This window comes from Alligator mississippiensis, chromosome 6 (genome assembly GCF_030867095.1).
Source record: "Alligator mississippiensis isolate rAllMis1 chromosome 6, rAllMis1, whole genome shotgun sequence".
Lineage (NCBI taxonomy): Eukaryota > Metazoa > Chordata > Crocodylia > Alligatoridae > Alligator > Alligator mississippiensis.
In genome coordinates this window covers 79,643,896-79,666,546 of record NC_081829.1, presented here as the reverse complement: position 1 = coordinate 79,666,546, position 22,651 = coordinate 79,643,896, and the positions used below count along the sequence as shown (strand labels likewise).

The window sequence follows — 22,651 nt, the reverse complement described above, 5'->3', positions numbered from 1 at the left end:
TCCTTGTTACCTGTTACTTTACAAGTATATATATTTATATTTATAAACAGTTAATATTACTGAGAGCTTCACAATTTCAGTAACATCTCAAGGTGACACCTAATGTGTCCATTCTCCTTTGAGTGATGGGCACACCTCACTGTCATGGGTATGCATCTTTCTCCAGAACACCATCAGAGATATTTTGTTTTAGTGGGATATGAATGGCACACCATGGCCCTGTCTTTCCCTGTGGCAAGAGATGGTGCCCCTCAGTTCTGGTCAAACTCCTTGTCTAGAGAAAGAGAGTGCTTTTGTTGGTTCATGTTATTACGGCCTATAATCCTATTTGATTTTTTTTCTTTCAAAGTGCTTCAATTACTTGATATTATTTCTATTATCTTCTTTTACTCTTTTTTTGAAAGAAGGGGATTGTTTCTTAGCAGTTTGAAGGCATTGTTTTGTTTTGCTGAAGTTGTGTCCTCCCCCCCCCCCATTTTAATGTGTATTGTTTCGTGTGAAACTACCATATTGACTGCTGCCTCCTTCTCATTGACTCTCTTGATTTTTTTTTTTTTCTTCTTCCCCTTCTTATCAGGTGGAAAGTTTAGGAGCTATTTTTCTCTTTCTGGTTTTCAAATTTCCTTGTTTGTGGTTTCTCCCCACTCACAGTACTTCAACCTGTGCCCAGTGGTGCATCCAAAGGTGCTTTGTCCTCTCAAAGAATCCCATGTTCCTGGGGAATGCTCCATATGCAGATCTCTTCATTCCAAACTCATAAAGGCTGTGATGCATTTCATGGGTAGATCCATGGAATCTGCAGACTGGCTCTGAGACTGAATTCCTAGGAAGGTCCCCTGTCCAGGGCTCTTTGAGAGAGCCTGGCTCACAATGTCCTTGTCCATCTGAATTGCACATTTCAGGTCCCCTTAAGGATACTGTTGAAGCTCACAAAGGTTCCAGCATTGATAGTCCAGTAACATTGTCCTTTGTTGGCCTAGGCCTTCCAGATTTCTTTGGAGATAGTCACTGAGCCTTAACACATATTAATTAACATTTTACAACAAAAGTGGATCTGCACATCAATGACAATGGGTCTACAAGGGAATCTTGGAGATGCTTGGTAACTTGGCTTTGAAGAGCCAGAAGCGTGGGCAGGAAGAAACCAAGGGTGCCTATAGACATGCTGCAAGGCTGCTCCCATGCCCTGTAATTACAGTGTATCGGAGCAGACTGAATTAATTGACTCTGCCGGAGCGTGGTAATTATGGTGTTCCAGCCACCCTCCGCATCTCATGTATCAGAGTCCCTGAACTTCAAACTGGTGATGGGGGTGCTTTAATTAAAGCTCATCAAACAAGCTTTAGTTCAAGCACTCCTACCACTATTTTGAAGCACGGGGAAACTGATACACAAGACACCGAGGCACTTTAATTAGGGCGGTTCAGAGTCACTCTAATTAAAGCATCACCCCACCTCTACCCCCAGAGCACATGTAAAAGTGCCAAGTTTCTCCAAAGAGACTTCTGTTCAACCTATACCCTTCACTAAGTGTCCATGCTGCTGGTGAAAAGTCAAAACCATTTGAATCAACTTCAGAAGGAAAGGAGTGGAAATGGTAGTTGTTTTCAGACCCTCCTCCTGCCTTACAGATTTGGGGATTTTCTAAGGAGGCACAAAATACTGTGGAGAACCTTCTCCTTGAAAATTCAGAATTGTTTAGAATGGGGATTGATGCAGCACTGCACACTAGGGGCATGCGAAATGGGCCCTATTCAATTCAGATTCAGCCCGAATCGGGGACAGTGATTCGATCGTTTGATTCAGATCACTGTCCCTGATTCGATCCAGCCAAATCCGAATCTGAAGATTCGATCAGTGATTCAGACATAGACACAGCTTTAAAAGTTTTTTCTACATACCTTGAGGTAGCAGGCATGGCTCGTGATCGCTGCGATGCTGGGACGCATAAAACATCCCACAGGAGTGTAGGAGGGGGCCTCCACATGCTCGGCAGTGAACCTGGAAGTGGTTCCAGTCTACTTCCAAGTCTGCTGGGGAGCACGCGGGCCCCGACCCCCGCAGCCCTCCCTGGCTTGGTGATTGGCCACTGGGGAACCCCAGGTGCCCTCCCTAGACCCAGGAGGCACTAGTCACCGAGCTGGGAGGGCATTGGGGGGGCCCCCCTGCATGTTCCTTGGTGAACTCTGAAGTGAACCGGAAGTGCTTCTCATCCGGCTTCTGGTCCATTACTGTGTCTGCTGCCGAGTGTGCTGGGGAGCCCCCCACGCTTCTGTGGAACGCTCCATGCGCCCCAGTATCGCAGCACTTGTGAGACGCCTGCTACCTAGAGATATGTAGAAAAAACATTTAAAGCTGTCTCTATGTCCAAATCTCCGGATCTTTCTAAATCAATTCAAAGGGTTCCGATTTGATTGAAAGATTAAAGGGTCCTCTGATTTGATTTGGATTAAGAGATTTGGCCACCGAATTGGGCCCAATCGAATCATGGACTGAACCTTCGCACAGCCCTACTGCACACCCTTAAAGGCCTCTTTATGCTCCTGTTCAGTTAATTCACAGTTCTTAAAAGGAAACTAAAGTACCTGCTACATTCTGTATATACCCAGCATCCCCTCTGTATTCCTCCATTTGCTATGCTGACCAATTGACTTTCTGAACTAGACAGAAAGCAGCATAGTTTCCATAAACAGAAACAGTATTTTGCTGCTTTATTTACCTCACTCCATTTTTCAGGCAGGAAACAAACCTTTGATGGTTCAGCTGAGATGCTTATGATCCCTTTCGGTGTCTCTTTGTTCTTCTACCTTAAATAACTACCTGACTTTCCAGTATGCCTCAGTCCCAATTACATCATACCACTGGGTTTTAGACACCATTGAAGTAGGATATACCATACAATGCAATTTGCTTTTCACTCCAAATCCGACCTTTCAGGAATGTATTTCACAAGATTTTGCTACACCAGAAAGTACTCTCCTTGTTAACACTGAGAGCAGCTGAAAGAGTCATTCAGTAGTCGGGGACAGGAGTTCTAGACTGGTTAATTTTTAGTTCTAAAGAGGATGCGACCTCATTCTGCAATTAGGAAAGTTCAGTACCATTGTTTGCATTTGCAGTTTCCAGTTCAAGATGGTTATGTTGAAGGAGGATAGGATGTAGATGTGTGTATGGATATCACATATCAGTAACTGGAGTTCTCCAATAAGTAAATTCTTTCTCCGTGAAGTCATTGTCCATATGCAGATCCTCACTGTGGGTGATTCCAGAGCAAAAGGCTTGTGTGCTTGAGATGTGTACCTACAATGTAGATGTGCACGTGGAAAACACATCTTGAACTCCAGTGATTGTTAAGTAATGTCTCTTTCTGCAAGAATTGGTAATTATTTATATGTTTTGCTGTTTTAATTATTAAGTGTAAAATAATGTTCATACTCATTAAAGGGTTAATGAAACATTTCAGCAGTGGAGTTTATTAAATGTGAATCCTTCAATTTTGCATGTGAAAAGTATAGTTTTCTGAGAAGACTGTCTAAACAACAAATGGTGATACTGAATGCTCAGTTTTTGCAGTCATCAGGCATTAAAACATGGATCCAGGTCCTGAAGGCTCTTATTGATGTGAATAGCTCCATTGATTTCCAAGATCAAGCACTTGTTATGTCACTTTTTTTGGCTTTCAAACAAGGATTTTTTTTTCTTCTTTTTTTGTTACATCTATGAAAGTACAATGAAACAATCGATCCGCAAAAAAAAAAACATGGTGTGGATGTTTTTGTTTTTCAGATGACTTTAACAGAGTGATTCTTTCAATGAAAAGAGGTCAAGAGTATACAGACTATATCAATGCTTCCTTCATAGATGTAAGTACAGATTTCTATATGTTTAAATTCATTGTTACTTTTTGCTACAGACTGTTTTAATTGGTACAATCAGCATTATTTAGGATCCACATGTAGGTAGGGTTTGTTTTAAAAAACAACAACAAAGGTTGTTAAAAAGCAAGTAGGGATAGAAACATTTTCTTGGTGTTTTCAGTTTCAGTAAAGTAGTTTTTGTGATGTTAGCATTCTCTTGTGCTAGGAATTCAAACATTATAGCATATTGGCAGTGGCTACCAACTAAACTAGGAAAGAGATTAACAACAAGAGGGAAGCTCATCTAACCTTTATGTTCTTATCTAAACTAGATGTGGTTAAAAAAGTAACAAACTGATTGAACTTGATTGGTAAGGTTTTTTGAATAGTTGTAATATATTTTATTAGACCAACTGAGTGTTGGTCTAATAAAAGATCACTCATTTGGTTTAATAAAAGAGATCACTCAAAGAACCTTGGCTGCCTATGTCCTTAGACACGGCTACAGCCAAAAACCCTTGAACTTGATTGGCATTCAAAAGGATGGGGAGGATGGATTGAGAAGATAAGGCACTAGACTGATACTTGGGAGACCTGCTTTAATTTTCTAAAACAAGTTAGTGGCAAAGCCAGGAATTAATCAACTCACTCTCTTTCCCCCCCCCCCCCCCATCTTTAAAATGGGGGATAATATTTTTGTGCCTTAGAGGGGTTTTGTGAAAATAAAATCCACTAACAATTGTGAGCTTCTATACCACAGTTATGAAGACTAAGATATAGGTAAACTGAATTGCTATTAGCACAACCTAGTAGCTTCAGTATTATTAATGTTGTCTGACATATTTTTAAGGTTCTTTTTCATTTGCTAATCATTTTGACATACTTTAACCATGGGAAAAACTTCATCTTGGACATGCATACCAAGTGGGGGTGGGGGGCAGGTGGCTCTTGTGGCTGTTACCTGCCTTTGCTCTCAAGCAGCAGTTGCTACATCTACAGCTTCTGCTATAGCAGCATGGACTTAGGCTGCTGCAGCAGCTAATTGCTGTGCACTGGTGCAATAGCCTGATGATGTGCATGCTCCAGGGCCAGCTCCTGGTGCCTTTTCACTCCTTTTCCCCCATCAGATACACTTCTGGGCACAGGGCTTTGCTTCCCACAGCAGCCTCTCATGGGGTAGGGCTGCCATTCTACCTGCCTTGCTCATCCCCCGCCTCCATGGATAAACTGTGGGGTATGGGGCTGTTCTTGCCAGCACTGATGACTGGGCTGTGCCTGGCAGGTAAAAGACTCCTATGGAGAGGAGGCCAGCCCCTTCTAAGTTGGCACCTAGGGCTGGTGCCTTGCTTGCTCCCTCTAATTACACTACTGGGCCCCAGCGTTTTGTCCAGGCACAGGAGCACATAAGAATTTTGTGCTACAAATGCAATGTGGGAGTCTAGAATTAAAGACTGAATATGTTGCCCGTATTCAGCTTTGCATAAACAGATGTGATAGAATAGGCCTGGCAACTGGTAATTGTGTGTGAACAAGTAAGTTTTCAAGTAATGAAACTGTGTTTCAACTTGCCAGCTTAAATAGACTTCACACTGAAATTTTGTAATATTCCTTCCTGACTATAGTGTCTGCCACCTTTTACTACTTTTTCAATGTATTCATTGCTCATGAAACAGCCTCTTCTACTCTGGCATTCTGACAGGGGATTATAGCACTTTGCAGACTCACTCTGCCTTCCAGCTAAGTTGAACATTATATTAAAACTCTAATGCAGCAGAAGCACTTGAAAGGTTTGAAACACTTTGGTCAATTTTCTTCAATTGCATTCTAAGTGAATTAAATGCCCTTGAAAGGTATCTTGCAGCCCAAGAGACTGGTACTCCATTTGTAACCACATTATGAGTAGAGCCAGCAGCAAATATTTTCACACCTTGCAACTCAAATGCAAGAGTCCATGTCTGCTCTGCTAATGTGCACCACCGCTAACTTGTTAGAGACCACTGCTAACTAGGCACCCACCCCTCATGGCAAGTAGGATTGAGAGTCTGACTATTTTATCCTCAGTCTTTCTGTTTCTCTCAGTATTTTCTTCTAAAGGTGTATTCTTAAATGAGCACTGTACACTGAACAAAGTCAAGCTTTGGAAGAAATAGTTCATTTAAAGAGCAGGTCTGTGCAGTCATGGCAGTCATTTAAATTTGCCTCCACTGCTTTCATAGTTTCCTGTTAGCTAGGGTCAGGAAGGACCTGAACAGATCATCTAGCCTGTCCCCCTGCTACAGGCAGGAATGAATGCTGGGTTCACAAGACCCCAGACAGGTGATCATCTAACCTCTTTTTTAATTTACCCAAGGTAGGGGCAAAGACCACTTCCCTGGGAAGTTGGTTCCAGATTCTGGCCACCCTAACTGTAAAATATTGCCTCCTGATCTCTAACCTAAACCTATTCTCCATCAGCATTGTTCTTCATCACCCCAGGTGGTGCTGGGGAGAATAGGGCTCTTCCTATTTGCTGATAATCTCCCCTGATGAGTTTGTAGGCAGCTACCAAGTTCCCCCTTAGCCTCCTCTTGCTGAGGCTGAACAGGTTCAGGTCCCTCAGTCTCTCTTCGTAGGGCCTGTCCTGCTGCCCTCTCACCAAGTGCGTGGCCCTCCTCTGAACTCTCTCCAGGCTGGCCACAGCCTTTTTAAAGTGTGGCACCCAGAACTGGATGCAGTACTCCAACTGCAGCCTGACCAAAGACGCATAGAGGGGGAGTATCACCTCTCTGGAGAGGCTTGGGATGTATCTTTGGATGCATGACAAGGTATGGCTGGCCTTGCTGGCTGTGCTCTGGCTTTCTTTGTCAAACATTAACTCTCACTTAAATAAAAGCAAAAAAGTGCTAAAGATGATGTTTTATGATAGGAGTATATATGGGAGATTAGAGTTGAAATGAATTTTTATTCATTATTTATGCAACTTGGCTGATAGTTACCCTCTAAAGTCACCATGAGTACTATGTACAATAAAGTTAAACAGTAATTCTACCCAGGGATACTACCCACCTGTTAAGATGCTGCTTAACAGACATAACTGAGTCTGTAAATTATTTTATGCTGCTAACAATATTTCCTTGCTAAGGAAGAAAAGCCATTTCATTCCCAGTAAACTTCTGCCATCATTCTTACAGTATGGTCTAAGTGATTTAAACTAAACCTATTTTGTCAAAGTTATGTATAATTGTCAGAAAAGATTGTAAGGCATTTTAAATTTTGTCATTCTATAATCATAGCTTAAAACCCAATTTTAAATTTTCTGCTTTATATGGATCATGAAAAAATATCCAAAATGTCAGTTATTATCAATAATACATTGCATTTTTATAACTTTCATTTGATGTGCTTAAGGCAATTCATAAATGTTATTTGGATTTCTGATGCTGGAAATGACTGCCATTTGTAAAAGGCTACTTAGCAGTTATTTGGAAGCCCCTTTGAAAATCTAACAACTGTATAGGGTTACCTGATAATAGTAATAATAATAAAAACATAGCTCATGATATGATGGAACTATCTGTGTCTTTCTCTGTAGGGTTACCGCCAGAAGGATTATTTTATTGCAACCCAAGGACCACTTCCTCATACAGTGGAAGACTTCTGGAGAATGGTGTGGGAATGGAAATGTCACACGATTGTTATGCTTACAGAAGTTCAAGAAAGGGAGCAAGTATGATTCACTACTGCAAAGTTTCTACTTTATAAAACATTTTTTTCAGTTAATATTTGTACAGTTTATTCAGGATTCGATAAGTATACAGCCTATATGAGGAAGTATTACTTTCTATTATAAAAAAAAAAAATAAAAAATTCTTGGTGCCCTGTTTGAGGCACTGCCACTCTTAGCAGTAGACCTTAAAAATAAGAAGTGTTTTTACTTTGTCTCATAAAATTTCTGTCAGGTTTAGCCAAGACATGCTTTTGAAAAATACCTTTCCTCTCCTGTTGCTTAAAATGTCAGCAAAATTTCAGCAACATGCTGAAAGTGGATATCAATAAGTGGATATCAATTTTCAAATTTAAGGCTGGACCCACACCACTGTCAAAACAGCAGCAAATGTTAGTGGAACCCCCTGTAGCAGACATACAGCTACCAGCTGACAGCTGTTCCAGATCAGGTGGAGGGCCAGTCCAGGTTTCCTTGAGCACAAATATAGTCTTATCCTTCCAGCAAATGGCCCCTGTTGGACCCATGTACTCATTTCTCTTGGAAACCAGAGCCACAGCAGTTTCCCTACCTCTGGTGGGCAGGAAGAGCTGGGGAACTTCAATAGGCTTCACCCAGCAATCCCCAGTTGGCCCATTGCACTCTTCTTTTACTAGCAAGTAAAGTAACTCTAGTAACTCAAGAGATGCTGCAGCGGTGAGAAGAATTCTGGGCTCAAACCCTACCTGGCGGATCGCTTGTTACTACTGCAGATAACATTCGTGGTTATTGTTTAATTTTTTTTGTAAACAGGATTCTTCATTATAAATAAAATAACATTATTAAGGTTTCACCAGCAAGTGTTAAAAGTTAGGAAACCCAAGTGTTAAGACAGGCCAGAAAATGTTAATTTGGTCTCCTTGTATATGTATGTTATAAAACTGCTTTTTACTGTATGACTACACACTATGTACTCAATAGGAGCTCTTCCTTATGTGGGATGAAATTATTCAGGAAATGAAAAAAGACTGGGTAGTGAATGAGGCTGCTTGTAAACTCCCTGCTTTGGGGCTGGAAAAATTTAAATGTCTGTAGAAAATAAAACAGATAGTCTATGAGGAGAAAAGTTGCTCTTGTAGATAAGGCAGGCAAATGCCATAGAAAAGAATTTGGTTCTACCTGTGTCTCTGCCATTGTCATCTTATGTAACAGTATTAATATTATAGGAATGACTGCTCCAGAAAAGACTGAAGAAATTAATAACTATGTATTCATTGTAGAGGTGGTCTGGGTGATCTATTGAAAGGTGCAATGCTGAGCTAGTCATTTAAACAGGAATTTTGGCAGTCGGCCACTAATTGTACTTTCTTTACTTTTTGGATGACCAACTGGAGGTACCTGAGGCCTAATTTGCAAATGATGAGCACTTTCAATTACAGATGGAGCCACTAAGAAATGTGAATGCTCAGTACCTTTTGCAGTAAAGCAGTGTTGCATGGACAAATAAGCACTCCGTTACAAACCAGGAAGTAGTCCTGTATTTTCCACTGATTCATGTTTATAGCCTTTGGCAAGTCTCTCTGAGTATGTCTATGTAACACTACTTAAAGTAGCTTTGGAATTAGAATTCTATTGTACTAGTTCTGGGAGCCAAGAACTACCTCTGCATGGCACAACATTGTGCTGTGTAGATGTGCCATCTCAGTTGGAGCTACCACAGGTACCTTCATATGGTGCTGTAAGGATCTGGATAGTCATAGCTTCTATCTTAGTTTCCCCATCTTCAAACTAGGGTGAATAATACTCAATTATCTGCCAGGAAGATAATCATTAATTGGGGCCTGAGCCAGGAGTAAGGAACACATACATACTATATATTGATGACTCCCCCAGAAAAGACTGAGGAAAATAATTATTAGATATTCAGTGCAGGATTGTATCTGGTGATCTACTGAATAATGGGGATAAAAGAGAAATATCAAATAGCTCCCTTATTGCCTAGGTGCTAGCTATCTGGGGCACTGACCGATGCTAGGGTCCTGAAGTAAAAAAAATACTTTTGTGAGCATGTAGTTAAAGACCGTATTGTGCATACACCCTAGGACAGAATTAAATTTGTATGGACAACCTTATTACATGTAATGTGTTGCACGATATGAAATCTGAAAACTACGCAGCTGTTTTCTGTTCTTAGTCCCAGGTTTGTCTGTTTTTAGGGTTTGTGTTGCTTTTTTAAATCCCTATTTTTATTTCTACTACTGTTGCCATGTGTTCTAGTACAGCTAATAGTAGTTTGTGTTTCTCTTGCTTGGTTGTGTTTCTAGTCCCAACCCCAACATATGTTAACACCTACATTCTGTATGTTATCTTGTTTTTCAGCAGCCTGAAACATTGAATTAACATAATTCTATTCCCATAAATAGTGCCATTATGAAAAAAGCTGCTGTAAGCTAAAGACTGATTAGCGATTTCACTGCAGAACTACTGTGTAACAAGTTTAACATGCTGTGTGTGACCACCTGCGTCACAGCTGCACAACGGCTTAGGAATGAGTAGAAGAGCTTTTCATAGAACATTTACTATTCTATTTCAACTCTACAGGAAAAATGTTTTCAGTACTGGCCATCAGAGGGCTCTGTTATTCATGGAGATATAAATATAGAAATAAAAAATGACAGTCTCATAGATGCCATAAGTATAAGGGACTTCATCATCACATACAATCAGGTACTGTTCTCTTTAAATTATGCATTTTTTTTCTATACTTTTAACCATTTATAAATACAAAAGTTTTATTCATTTGATTTTTTTAGTCCCTATTTAAGGTAAGCCAATACAATGCTGATATTATTTCTTATAAGCCCTATGAGATGTAGTATTTTGGTTATCTGGCCTTTAATTAAGAGAGTTTATATAAACAGTTTATATTTAAGGATTTGAATGACTGGTTAAATGGAAGTTCTGGCCAATCCAGCATTCCCTCCCTCAATGTAGTAGTTTTATTTTCTGCTAAACCATGTGGTTCTTTTTTGTTGTTCCTTTTTGTATTAAATAGGATTGTATTAAAGTGCTGAGGATTTGTTTATAAAGTCTGGTGGTAAATTAAAAGCAGGAATAGGCATTCTTCACATCTCATGTTGTAGTCCCTTTCCATGCTTTGACTTTTAACTGATATTGTAAAAGCACAAGAAACATAGTTCAGGTTGTGTGCGCACAGCAACATTTCTTGCTACCAGAACCAGGCCTGCCATCTGTGCCTACCAGCAGAGGTGAGACTGGGCAGTTCTGCATCCTGGGCGGTGGCAGTAGCTGTAGCCAAACTGCCAGCAGTGGCTGGCCCAGCAGCATGGCAGCTCCTATTTTTGTGACCCCCAAGTCAGTGCCTGGAGCTGGTCCCCCTATCACTTTCCCTCCTCATTGTGCTACTGGATACCAATGACTGCAACACGGTAATCTGAGAACATCATAGCAGCTATTGTATGGTACCTGGGAAGAAAATATAGTACCTAAACTACAGACGTGGAGGAGAATCAGCTTTATTTGGGGCAGTATATTCAAGGATTTTCCACTGCACAGATAACTCAGAGGTATGGAAGAGAAGAGACCAGTCCACTCACAGAAGCATACACAACAGGAACTATACCAAGTGGCTTTTTCTTAAAACAGCCCACATTGGCAAGTTTGAGAACACTGGTGTCAAAAAGAGAGAGTATTTTAATGCTTTACTTTGAAGAAGAAATGATGCCATGGTGATTAAAATAAAAAGCTGCTTTCTTAAAGCTGCCACTATTGTTACCACCAGTAAGAGTAGTAACGGGAAAGATTAAGAAAAATACCAAAACATTGTCAGACTAAACATTTACACCAAAGTAAAAAAAAAAAAAAAAAGCAAGCACTTGATACAGGTGTAATAGAAAGAATCAGGGGTAAAACTACCAGTTTAGATTGCATCAGTTGGTCATTCATCTTTTCGCATCCATCCAAAGATAGTTTGCCAAGGTGAACAGGCTACCATTTGCTCCCCTACCATCTAGCGGTAAGTCACAATAATAGCTACCGATTGTGTGAGCTCCCTCAGGACAGCTGCTGGTGTGTGTATATTCCTGGTGCCAGTATAATCTATACTGGTATACCCAGTCAGAGATTATCTCAGAATACCTCCAACCCTTGACATGGTGAGGAATGCCATCAAGCAGATGAATGACAAGACACATGATGCTGATGGAATCCCTGCCGAACTAATCAAGCAGTGGGGAGAAAAGGTCATATCACAGCTTCATGCCCTCATTTTAAGGATTTGGAATAATAAGGAAATACCAGATGACCTCAGGGATGCCATGATTGTGACAGTCTTCAAGAAAGGAAACAAGTCCAACTGTGGAAATTACAGTGGGATTGCCTTGCTGTCCACCACATGAAAGATCATTGCTAGAACCCTCCTGGATCGTCTCCTTCCACTTGCTGAAGAGCTCCTCCTGGAATCTCAATGTGGGTTTAGGGCCTCAAGAGGCAAAACTCACATGATCTTCACAGTTTGCCAGCTACAGGAAAAATGCTGGGAACAACATAAACCTCTCAACATGGCTGCCTTTGACCTTACAAAACCTTTAGACCCTGCAACTGAGAAGCACTGTGGAGATTCCTTCTAAAGTCTGAATGCCCACCAAAATTTGTCACCATTCTCTGCCTGTATGTGAGTGATGGTTCTCTGTAATGGATCTGTCACAGATCCCTTTGAGGCTAAGACAGAAGTTAAGCATGTCTGTGTCATCACCCCAACACTCTTGTCGATATTCCTTGCTGTTATGCTACATCTGACCGACAACAAGCTTCCAGCTGGAGTGGACCTAAACTACCAAATGAATGGTAAACTGTTTCATTTCAGCCGCCTCTAAGCCAGAACCAAGACCACCCTGACCTCAATCACAGAGCTTCAGGATGCTGATGTTGCCATAGTCTGGGCTTACTCAGAAATAGACCTCCAGACAATCATCACCTTCTTTACTGAGGTATGCAAGAAAATGGGATTGATGCTTAACATTCAGAAGACTCAGGTCCTCCTTCAATAAGCTCTTAATGAGCAGTGCCCAGCTCTGGTAATTCAGATTCATGGTGAGACTCTGGAGAATGTTGAGTTTTTCCTGTACTTTGGAAGCCATCTCTCATAGAAGACTGATGTTGATGAAGAAATCCAGCATTGCCTCAAATGTACATGTGCAGCCTTTGGATGCCTGAGGAAATGGATGTTCCGAGACCACAATATCAGAACAGATACCAAGCTAATGGTTTATCAAACAGTTGTGATCTCCACCTTACTGTATGGAGCTGAGACATAGACAGGATACAGGAGATGCCTCAGGGCTTTGGAGAAGTACCATCAATGCTGCCTGCAGAAGATCCTTCAAATCCATTGGAAAGATGGACACATCAACATTAGCATCCTCTCGCAAGCAAATACCATGAGCATTGAGGCAATGATCATCCAACATCAACTTTGCTGGTCCAGCCACATCATCTGGATGTCCAACCACAGTCTCCTTAAGCAAGTCTTATTCTCACAGCTCAGTGAAGGTGTATGCTTAAGAAGAGAGCAGAGAAAGCATTTCAAGTATGTCCTGAAGGCCAGCTTGGAAAAATGCAACATTGACATCAGTGCATGGGAGACTATTGCCCAAGACCACCCAGACTGGAGGAAGGGTCTGATGTAAGGAGCTCAGTACTCTGAAACCTTACAATCATAACAGGAGATGGAAAGGTGGGAGCAGCAGAAACAGCATGTTGTGGACTGAATCAAGAATCCTGAACCACCTACCCCAAACGGAAGCACGTGCCCGACTTGCAGCAGAGTCTGTTGATCCTAGATTGACCTTGTTAGCCATCTTCAGATCCACAGATAAGACAGTCATGGAAGACCAATCATCCTTGACTGTGAGGGATTGCCAAAGAGAGAATTTATATTGGTATACAAAACTGATGTAAATTGCATTGGGATATGTGTTCAGTTGTCCATGCTCTCAATCTAATTAAAGCTTCAGAGGATGAAAATAACATCACACCATATGACAAAGCTAACCTATTTAACAATTTCTTTGCTTCCATTTTCCTGAGCAGGGACCGGGTCACCCCTGCCCCCCCAGTGAGACCTCTGTAGGCCCCAGGGGAGGTGCACCCAGACCTAGGGTCAGGGAGCTTCTGGAGGGACTGAATGTATTTAAATCAGCTGGTCCTGACAATCTCCACACCAGAGTGCTGAGGGAATTAGCTGAGGTCATTGCGGAACCCCTGACACGGCTTTACGAGCACTCGTGGTGCTCTGGTGTGGTGCCAGAGGACTGGAAAAGGGACAATGTGGTTCCCATTTTCAAAAAAGGGAGGAAGGAGGACCCAGGGAACTATAGGCCAGTTAGTCTTACCTCGATCCTGGATAAGCTTTTTGAGAGAATTATCTTAGCGCATGTCCACGAGGGGCCAGCAGGGGAGATTATGCTTAGGGGCAACCAACATGGGTTCATTAGAGGCAGGTCCTGTCAGACCAACCTGGTGGCCTTCTATGACCAGGTCACAAAATCCTTAGACACAGGGGTAGCAGTGGACGTAGTCTTTTTGGACTTTAGGAAGGCCTTCAACACTGTCTCTCACCCCATTCTCATTAAAAAACTAGGGGACTATGGTGTTGACACCTACACAATCAGATGGGTCACTAACTTGCTGGAGGGCCGCACCCAGAGAGTGGTGGTAGACGGGTCATTTTCAACCTAAAGGGATGTGGGCAGTGGGGTCTCCCAGGGCTAGGTCCTCAGGCCTGCACTGTTCAACATCTTCATCAGCAACTTGGACGAGGGGGTAAAAAGCACCCTGTTCAAAGTTGCAGACGACACTAAGATGTGGGGGGAAGTGGGGACACTAGAAGGGAGGAATAGGCTGCAATCGGACCTAGACAGGTTACAGGGATGGGCAGATGAGAACAGGATGGGTTTCAACACTGACAAGTGCAATGTACTGCACCTGGTGAGGAAGAATCAGCAGCATACCTACAGGCTGGGGAACTCCCTTCTCGTCAGTGCAGGGGCGGAAAAGGATCTTGGAGTAATTATTGATGCCAAAATGAACATGGGCCGACAGTGTGGGGACACGGTCAGGAAGGCCAACCGCACCTTGTCATGCATCCACAGATGCATCATAAGCATGTCCAAGGAGGTGATCCTCCCCCTCTATGCGGCACTGGTCAGGCCGCAGTTGGAGTACTGCGTCCAGTTCTGGGTGCCGCACTTCAGGAGGGAAGTGGACAACATGGAGAGGGTCCAGAAGAGGGCTACTTGCATGATCAGGGGTCAGCAGGGCAGGCCCTACGAGGGAAGGCTAAGGGACCTGAACCTGTTCAGCCTCCACAAGAGGAGGCTCAGGGGGGATCTAGTGGCCATTTACGAACTAGTTGGGGGGACTAGCAGGCATTGGGGGAATCCCTGTTCCCCCAAGCACTCCCAGGAGTGACCAGGAATAACGGTCACAAGCTGGCAGAGGGTAGATTCAAGCTAGATATCAGGAGGCGCTACTTCACAGTCAGGGCAGCTAGGATCTGGAACCAACTTCCAAGAGAAGTGGTGCTGGCTCCTACCCTGGGGGTCTTTAAGAGGAGGCTAGATGACCACCTTGCTGGGGTCGTTTGACCCCGGTACTCTTTCCTGCCATGGCAGGGGGTCGGACTCGATGATCTGCTCAGGTCCCTTCCTACCCTACAAACTATGAAGCTATGAAACATTTGCAGCTAAGTGAGGAGAGCACAGAGACACTAAGGCTGTGTCCACACAAGTGTAGACATTTGGTTCGCTGGGGACAAGTAGCAGTGGCACACCTTGCACTGCCATTGCTTGTCCCTGGGGAATGCTGATGCCACGCGTGATGGTACTGCAGGTTACCCCAGGTGGGGTAGCGGAGGCTGGGGCCAGCACTGGATTGGCTCCAGAAGCCTTACCTAGGGCTCCTGAGGACCTCCTGAGGCTGCAGCAGCTGTACGGAGCCTAGCTCCGCTTTTGAGTGGTGTGCACTGTCTAACAGGGCAACAAACCCTGCAGTTTGTCCACAGTGTTCCTACTCAAGGACTAAACCTAATCTACCCCGTAAATATTCGTTAACAAACGTGAAGCTGGTTTTCCTCATAATTATATCTATAATGTTTCCAAGTATTTGGTAATCAAATAATCTTTTCTTATTATTAAGCAGATCATCACAAAGTGGGGACAGTAACGTTCTAGCAGAATTATCAGCTTTTCAGATTTTCAGACTGCTTTTTTCTATTTTTTTTTCTGTACCTCATTGCATATTTTACACCACTTTCTTAGCAGTGTTATAAAGATCTATCGGAATGTGGCCCACTATAATTGTATTTGGAATAATTTTGTAACACTGAAAATGTATAATACTGTGATGACATAAATACCACATTTTTACCTTTACAATAAGAATCCTTAAACAATGAACTTTTTAAACAAAAAGCAAATTTTCAGGTAACATGTAAGGTTGAACAAAGATTAATGAATGGACTAAGGAAAGGTCCTTAGTTTTCTGAGTTCAGTCTTTTTGTATCTAGCTTTATGACTGATGAAAGCCTAAACCATTGATTTTCATATTAAAAATGAATAGTCTTTAAAATATGTCCTTAGAACTAGCTAGATGAAACAGTTGTGCAAATCAAAGGGGAAATTATAGGATAAATTTTCAGCATAGTGCATAGGGAATTAAGAGACAGAACTACCTGAGTTGCATGATTAATTTATTGTACACCAGGTTGAAAATAGATCCTTGTCATCATATTAGAAGTTTGATATCAGAAATGTTGAAGGTAAAAAAGCATGCTGGCCTTTGACAGCTGCATAAAATCTGTTTCTGTCCATGCTCTTAGACTCATCAGGAGAAGCAAAGCAGACTCGTCCGCCAGTTTCATTTTCATGGATGGCCTGAAATTGGAATTCCAGCTGAAGGAAAAGGAATGATTGACCTTATTGCAGCTGTCCAAAAACAGCAGCAGCAGACAGGAAACCATCCAATTACTGTGCATTGCAGGTAAGACTCATTTCTTACCCTTTTACTTTTTTAACCATTCTTAACATTTACTAGCTACATAAAATGCTCCATCTTCCCTGTTCTCCAGTGTTGTGATGAGTACAGGGTAGCATTCTATTATACAGGGCTAAACTGTGTAAAAATCCTGGTTTTTCCCATGTATTAAATACCAAAAACTAATCACTACTAAAAATCTATAAACAGTACAAACCATGCCACTTAAGGCTTGCTCTCCTAGTGGTCAGAGAATATATTCAGTGGTGGCCAACCTTTTTGTTAAGCCATGCCACTCTGATCCTCCATGTCCCAGAGGTGTATCTGATAGAATTTGTACCCTGGGGTGCTGGAATGGAGATAGGGGCTTGAGACTTCAGCTGTGTGGAAACGTCACTGCCAAGAACCAAGCTAACTTTTCCCTGGACCCACAACCACCACACGTAAGTGAGAATCCAAAGCTGTGAATTCAGTGGCTGTAAGGCCTGGGACTTTTGGTAATGACTCTCAACACCACCTCTCACAGCAGCAGCCTGCCCTTGCTGTGTTCTAGGTGGCTGGAGGCTCAAGCCTCCTGCTCTTATTCTCGCACCTACTTTTACTGAGGACCTAGGGCTTGCGAGCCATAGATAACAACTATCTCTGCTACTTGTGCCACACATGCTACAGGTTGGCCACTTCTGCTCTGTGTGAAAGAGGAATATCTATATTGCTCTGTTCCACTCTTGAGCCTAAGCTTCATTAACTCTTGTCAGTGGGAGAAAGTATAGATTTTGTGTAATTGTAATGACCTCTAAAAATGTATATTGTAGTAGTCTCTAAAGGCTATACTTTGCTCAAAATGTTATTGTGCTATGAACTCAATCAATACGGAAAGTATGCTATGGTTCCTAACATTAAAAGAAATCTAGAGACAAAACAGACAAATGAATTTAACACAAAGGAAGGAGGAAGACTCAGAGAGACAAGGATAACAGTGATAAAATTGCACTGTCAGACAACTAGTGTACTGAATGTGATTACAGTGATCCCCTGCCAAATTTCATTGCATTTTTTTTCTTTTTGAAACCTATGTCTGTTTCTATTTTAAAATGAACCAGGCAGTATTTAAATATATTTATATTTTTATTTCTATTTTCCCAGACATTCCCACTGTTATTTTTACAGGTTTTTAAAATCTCTGTTCTGTTTTTTCTTTTCTGTTTTAATTCTCTGTTTTTGCTAGTTGCCAATTTTGATATGTTGGTTTTTTTACAGAAGATATTTGCTCATTCCGATAGACTATATGTAATTCACTAATTTTAGATATATATTTTTTCAAACCAAAATATCAACCTTTTCAGCACTATTGCTATTCCTTATTCTTTGGCTATTTTATTAAGTTTCAGTTCCCTGATATCACCCCCACAAAAACTCCTTCCTAACAAGACAAACTCAAAGTCACAGTTTACAAAGGGGGATATTTCTGGGTCTCCTGAGGCACTATAAGGCAAGCTGTCACACTCCTTCAAATGAATATTATTAAAATCATGTTCAAGAAGTCATCTCTTGATGTTAGCTGTCTTACTAATTGTGGTTTATTTGGCTTTGTTCGTGGGAAAAACTTGCCAACTTGTACTTAGAACGTAAGTCTTTAGAGTAGGAAACCACCCTTTTATTCTGGGTATAGAATATTGCACAGTGTGGCTCCAGTCTAGGACTGGCATGCCAAGCTGCTTCTACAATACAAATAAATATTCTATAAATTTTCCTTTTTGGGGGATGGTTATTCACTTTGTAGGAAGATCACTCTAGTGCCATCTCAGATTACTCCTTTTGATCTAGTTTTGATATGAACACAAACTAGACTAGTATTGTTTATTTAAATATCTCTTGCCAGCAATCAACAACATTAACCCCATGGGCAGAGGTCTAGTTCCCATGCTGTTTCTTTTAGATTTAATAACAGCCTTTTACTATAATGATACTGAGATTTTCTTCATCTGTGGGCTCTGGCAAGAAAAAAACTTAGTGTTTATACTATGATGGACCTAGTGTCTGATTATTTATAGAGATATGCCTGTCTTGAAAATCCGCTTGAGGTTTTGCAGTCTGGAGGAGCTTCTGAATCCTGACTTGTGCCCAAATTCTCAGGCAGTAGTAACTATATGCTGATCTGCAAAAATGTTGCATCACTTTTAGTGATGTCCAAGCTGGTTGCCACCACATGCTGTCCGTGGGAATACCCTCAACATCCTCAGCAAAGTAGTCAGAAGCTGCAGTTTGTTCAGAACACAATTATTCACTTGTAAGCAGAGCTAGCTGTGAGAGTGTATTACACTTGTTTTCCCAAGTATGCACTACCTTTCACTTAACATAATCATCCCAATCTGTGAGGGCTATAATTTGGATTTTGGATATCTGAAAGACCACCCCTGTTCTCATACACCACTGGAACAAGCATCTGTATTGTTTTTGTTAACAGACTGGAGTTGGAATGCCTGGGAGCCTCAATCTTTTGACATTCAGGACATGGTCTAATAATATGCACATTAATTACCAGAACAAGCAGTTCTTCTCTTCTACATTTCCTTTCTGATGTGTTTTGTTCTTCGCTATTTTCACGTATTTTCCCTAAAGGCTTACTTTCTCTGTAGTGATTGAACTCATTGTGGACTCTAACAGTTTCAGTGTCTGATTCTTCATTTTGACAGTGGATTCCGGCAGTTACTTTTTGAAATCTGTTAGTAAGTCAAGACTTTGAATGTTAATTAAAGCAGTTAAAATACGGGACAGTTTTAGCCAATCAGTAGAGAGAAAAGCAGTCCTTTTGACTAATATTCATCTCTTTGATTACTGCAGTACATTAGATGTCTATGAACTATTGCATCTAATATTTCCATCTTCTCAGACCCAGAAACCTTTGGAGAATTAACTTAATGTTATGTATTTCTCCCTGAACTTGTACATTTGATTATTCCAAACTGCCACTAGAATGATGAAACAATATTTCAAGACTTTTAAGACTTAGCATTCTCTCCTTCTCTCAACTATATAGATTCTCATCAGCATATAGTTCAGAAAGACAGCCACTGTGCTTGCAAATATCTATGCCCATGTTCTTACAGCATATAATTTGAACCATCTCTCAGCCACACATGGACACGGATATTGAGAAGTGGTGGGGAGGAGCTAATGTAGATCACTTCCAAGGTGCAAATTAATGTGTACATATGTATTTTGAGGCTAAAGGAATTTCCAGTGTAAGTGTGAGTTTGCAAATGCCATAGCTGGTAAGTCAAGTTTGATGGGTATTTCCATAAACTGAGAAGGTGAATGAAACCAATAGAGATCCTCAATTGAAATATAGGGCCGTAACTCTGTTAAGGTCAGTGGAGCTATCACTTTTGATGCTAGGTGAGCACCTGTCACACTTTATTCTTGGAAAGTTCAACTTTCATTTTCTAAACAGAAAGGACCAATTTGAAGTGAATTTTATTTTTTAATATTGTATCTATTAAACAGAATGTTCTCTCTCATTTTGTGGTTGCATACTCTTGATTATAATAATCGCAACCCTCAGAAGTAAAGGTTTTAGTCAACCATACAATATGTGTGATTTTAAATACTATTGCATATAGAAAAGTAAACTTTTACTATAGCAATCGTTAAAACAAGTTTTAATTATCCACTTTATCTTTTTCTGACAGAAAAAGATGACTCTAAAGATCACGGATGAGCTACTTATATTTGCATGAAAACTATTAAAAATAAAAATAGGCTTAACAGGCTTTTCCTGATCCCTTGAAATATAAGTATATTACTGCATCATTTATCATTCATAATCATTGTTATGCAGATTACTTACAAATTAAAACAGAAACTGCTAAGAACAAATCTGTTTAACACTCCTATGACTGATCGAAGATTACAGTCTCCAAAATAAAATTGGACAATTAGAACTAAAAAAAATGCTGGAATAACTAAACTTTGGTGCTTCATAGACGGTATAGTGGTTTTTGCATTTTACTTTAGCTTTCCAAGCTAAAGCAGAGAAGGTGGAGAGGAACTCCTATATGCTCCAAGTAAGTCTTTAGTGGTCTCTGCATTACAGAAGAGAGAGAGATTGGGAAATAGTTTCAAGTTTATAGAACATCTGGAGTAAAAAGTGAAGTTGTTGAAGCCAGGGATTTTTATTTGCTGTTTTTATTTGCTGTTAATTTTTTTTTTCATATTAGAAAGCAATGTTTAGGGTGTATATTTTAAAGAGCAGAATGATTATGTTCTCTCTTTTTTCAACAATAAAGAGCACATCTTATAATGCACTGGGGCAGGTTTTCCCCTCAACTAAAACTTGGATTATTTTAGAACGGGGAAACAAATACAGGTTTCCCTTGCTTTATGCGGGTTCTGTATGTGTGAATTCACTCTTATGCGATGACCCTTTTTATACCAAAAATTCGTTATATGTGAGGTAAATTCACTCTTATGCAATTGGTGTGGTGGAAGCCTGCGGTCAGCTGCTTTGTACTGTGCATTGTGGGAGTGCCATGCACCAAAATATAGTTTCTTGTGTGGATCTGTGCTCCTCCCTTGTTGTCTGTGACACGTGTTTCTGTAATTGCCATCCCCATTATGGCTGCCAGGCATCCCGCTAGCTTATCTCCTACCCCTCTCCCTGGCCCATAAGCTGCTTTGTCTTGTAAAAGTGCTGGAAATGGGTCTGGGGGTCAGTACAGTCCAGGTCTTGGAATGTAGCTTTATTGGTTACATTGTAAAGTGGGTTCCCTTTATGCGAATTTGTGTTATGCACCATTTTCCAGGAACACATGTACCGCATAAAGCAAGGGAAACCTGCATTATTATGCATTGAGTGCTTGCTTATAGATATGCCCCAGAAAGTGGGGGAGATGGGGCGCTTTAATTAGCGAGCCACGCTAATTAAAAACACCCAAGTGTGACATGTATCAGCATCCCTGCGCTGAAAAAATGGTGGTGGGGTGCGTTGAACTAAAGCTCATTCAACATTAGTTTAAAGCACCCAGCTGCCATTTTTCAGCATGGGGATGCTGATGCATGTGACTCTGGAGGCTGCTGAACTGAGTTAATTTCCACGCTCCAGCAGTCTCAGTTAATCGAGTCTGCTTTAATGTGCTGGATTTACAGTGTTTCAGAGCAGCCTCCCTGCATGTGTGTAAGTGGCTATTGTGGTTAAGTAACAGTCTTACCTAGAGGGCTGCCTGAGAACAAAGGTGATACAACATCGGCTGGGGGGTTGGAGGGAGGGGGAAGGGTGGAATATGGTTGAGTTCATCCACTTATCCCAGAATTTTGCAGCAGACACATGCACTGATTTTATTTTCCCTGCCTCTTCCAACTTTTTTTTCAGTTCTATATCTGTTTTTTCAGTTGCTAGTAGTTTTATATGCATAATTTATTAATTAGCATTTGTTCCTAGTTTTTAAATGTTATATTTGAGATGTAAAAATTGACAAAAACTAGAAAATATTTTCTTGTGTATAGCAGGACCCAGTCATCCCCTCGCCTCTGTGGGGAATGGAGGGGATGGAAGCTCATGACTCAAGATGGAGGGAGGGGGGAAGTACACCTTTTGTGTAATGTACTTCTCCCTGTTGGGTCAGCCTTGACCCAGCAGTAGCTCTGCTGAAGGCTGCACAGGGAGGAAAGACCAGATTGTTTTGTGACACTGGGTTACCTGTGGTATGTTTGCAAGTAAGTTAAGGCCAATCCTACCAGCATTAACTCACCTTCTCCCTTTTGCAGTCTTGAACACACCTCCTTAAATTTGGACATTGAGGGGAAGATGGTGAAAGAATCTCAGTGAACCTGCATCAACCAGGGGAGCTAGGAGGAGCTGATGAGGCAAAACTAAATGGAGATTTGCAGGGGGCTGAGTGCATGGCTTTGTGTGTGTTTATATCTCATATGTATTGAGATTGGGAGCTAAACCTAAGCAAACATCCTTCAAAAAGTAATTCAAAAAGGGAAAAATCTTGCTCATAAATGAATTTGGCAAAAAGTCTAGGAAGTTTCATGATCATGTGCAAAGTTTTCTGTT

The 22,651-nt window shown here is 41.2% G+C and overlaps 1 protein-coding gene across 6 annotated transcripts in view; it reads left to right on the top strand.

The window, feature by feature from the left end:
* The window catches only part of PTPRE (protein tyrosine phosphatase receptor type E), a 247,570-nt gene that overhangs the window by 213,723 nt on the left and 11,196 nt on the right, over positions 1-22,651 (top strand). For all 6 annotated transcript variants that reach the window (XM_059730034.1, XM_059730032.1, XM_014611368.3 and 3 more), the window contains 4 exons: positions 3,787-3,863; positions 7,429-7,563; positions 10,141-10,266; positions 16,439-16,599. In XM_059730034.1, the coding sequence (XP_059586017.1) occupies positions 3,787-3,863; positions 7,429-7,563; positions 10,141-10,266; positions 16,439-16,599 (499 nt within the window). The remainder of the gene's footprint in view (positions 1-3,786; positions 3,864-7,428; positions 7,564-10,140; positions 10,267-16,438; positions 16,600-22,651) is intronic.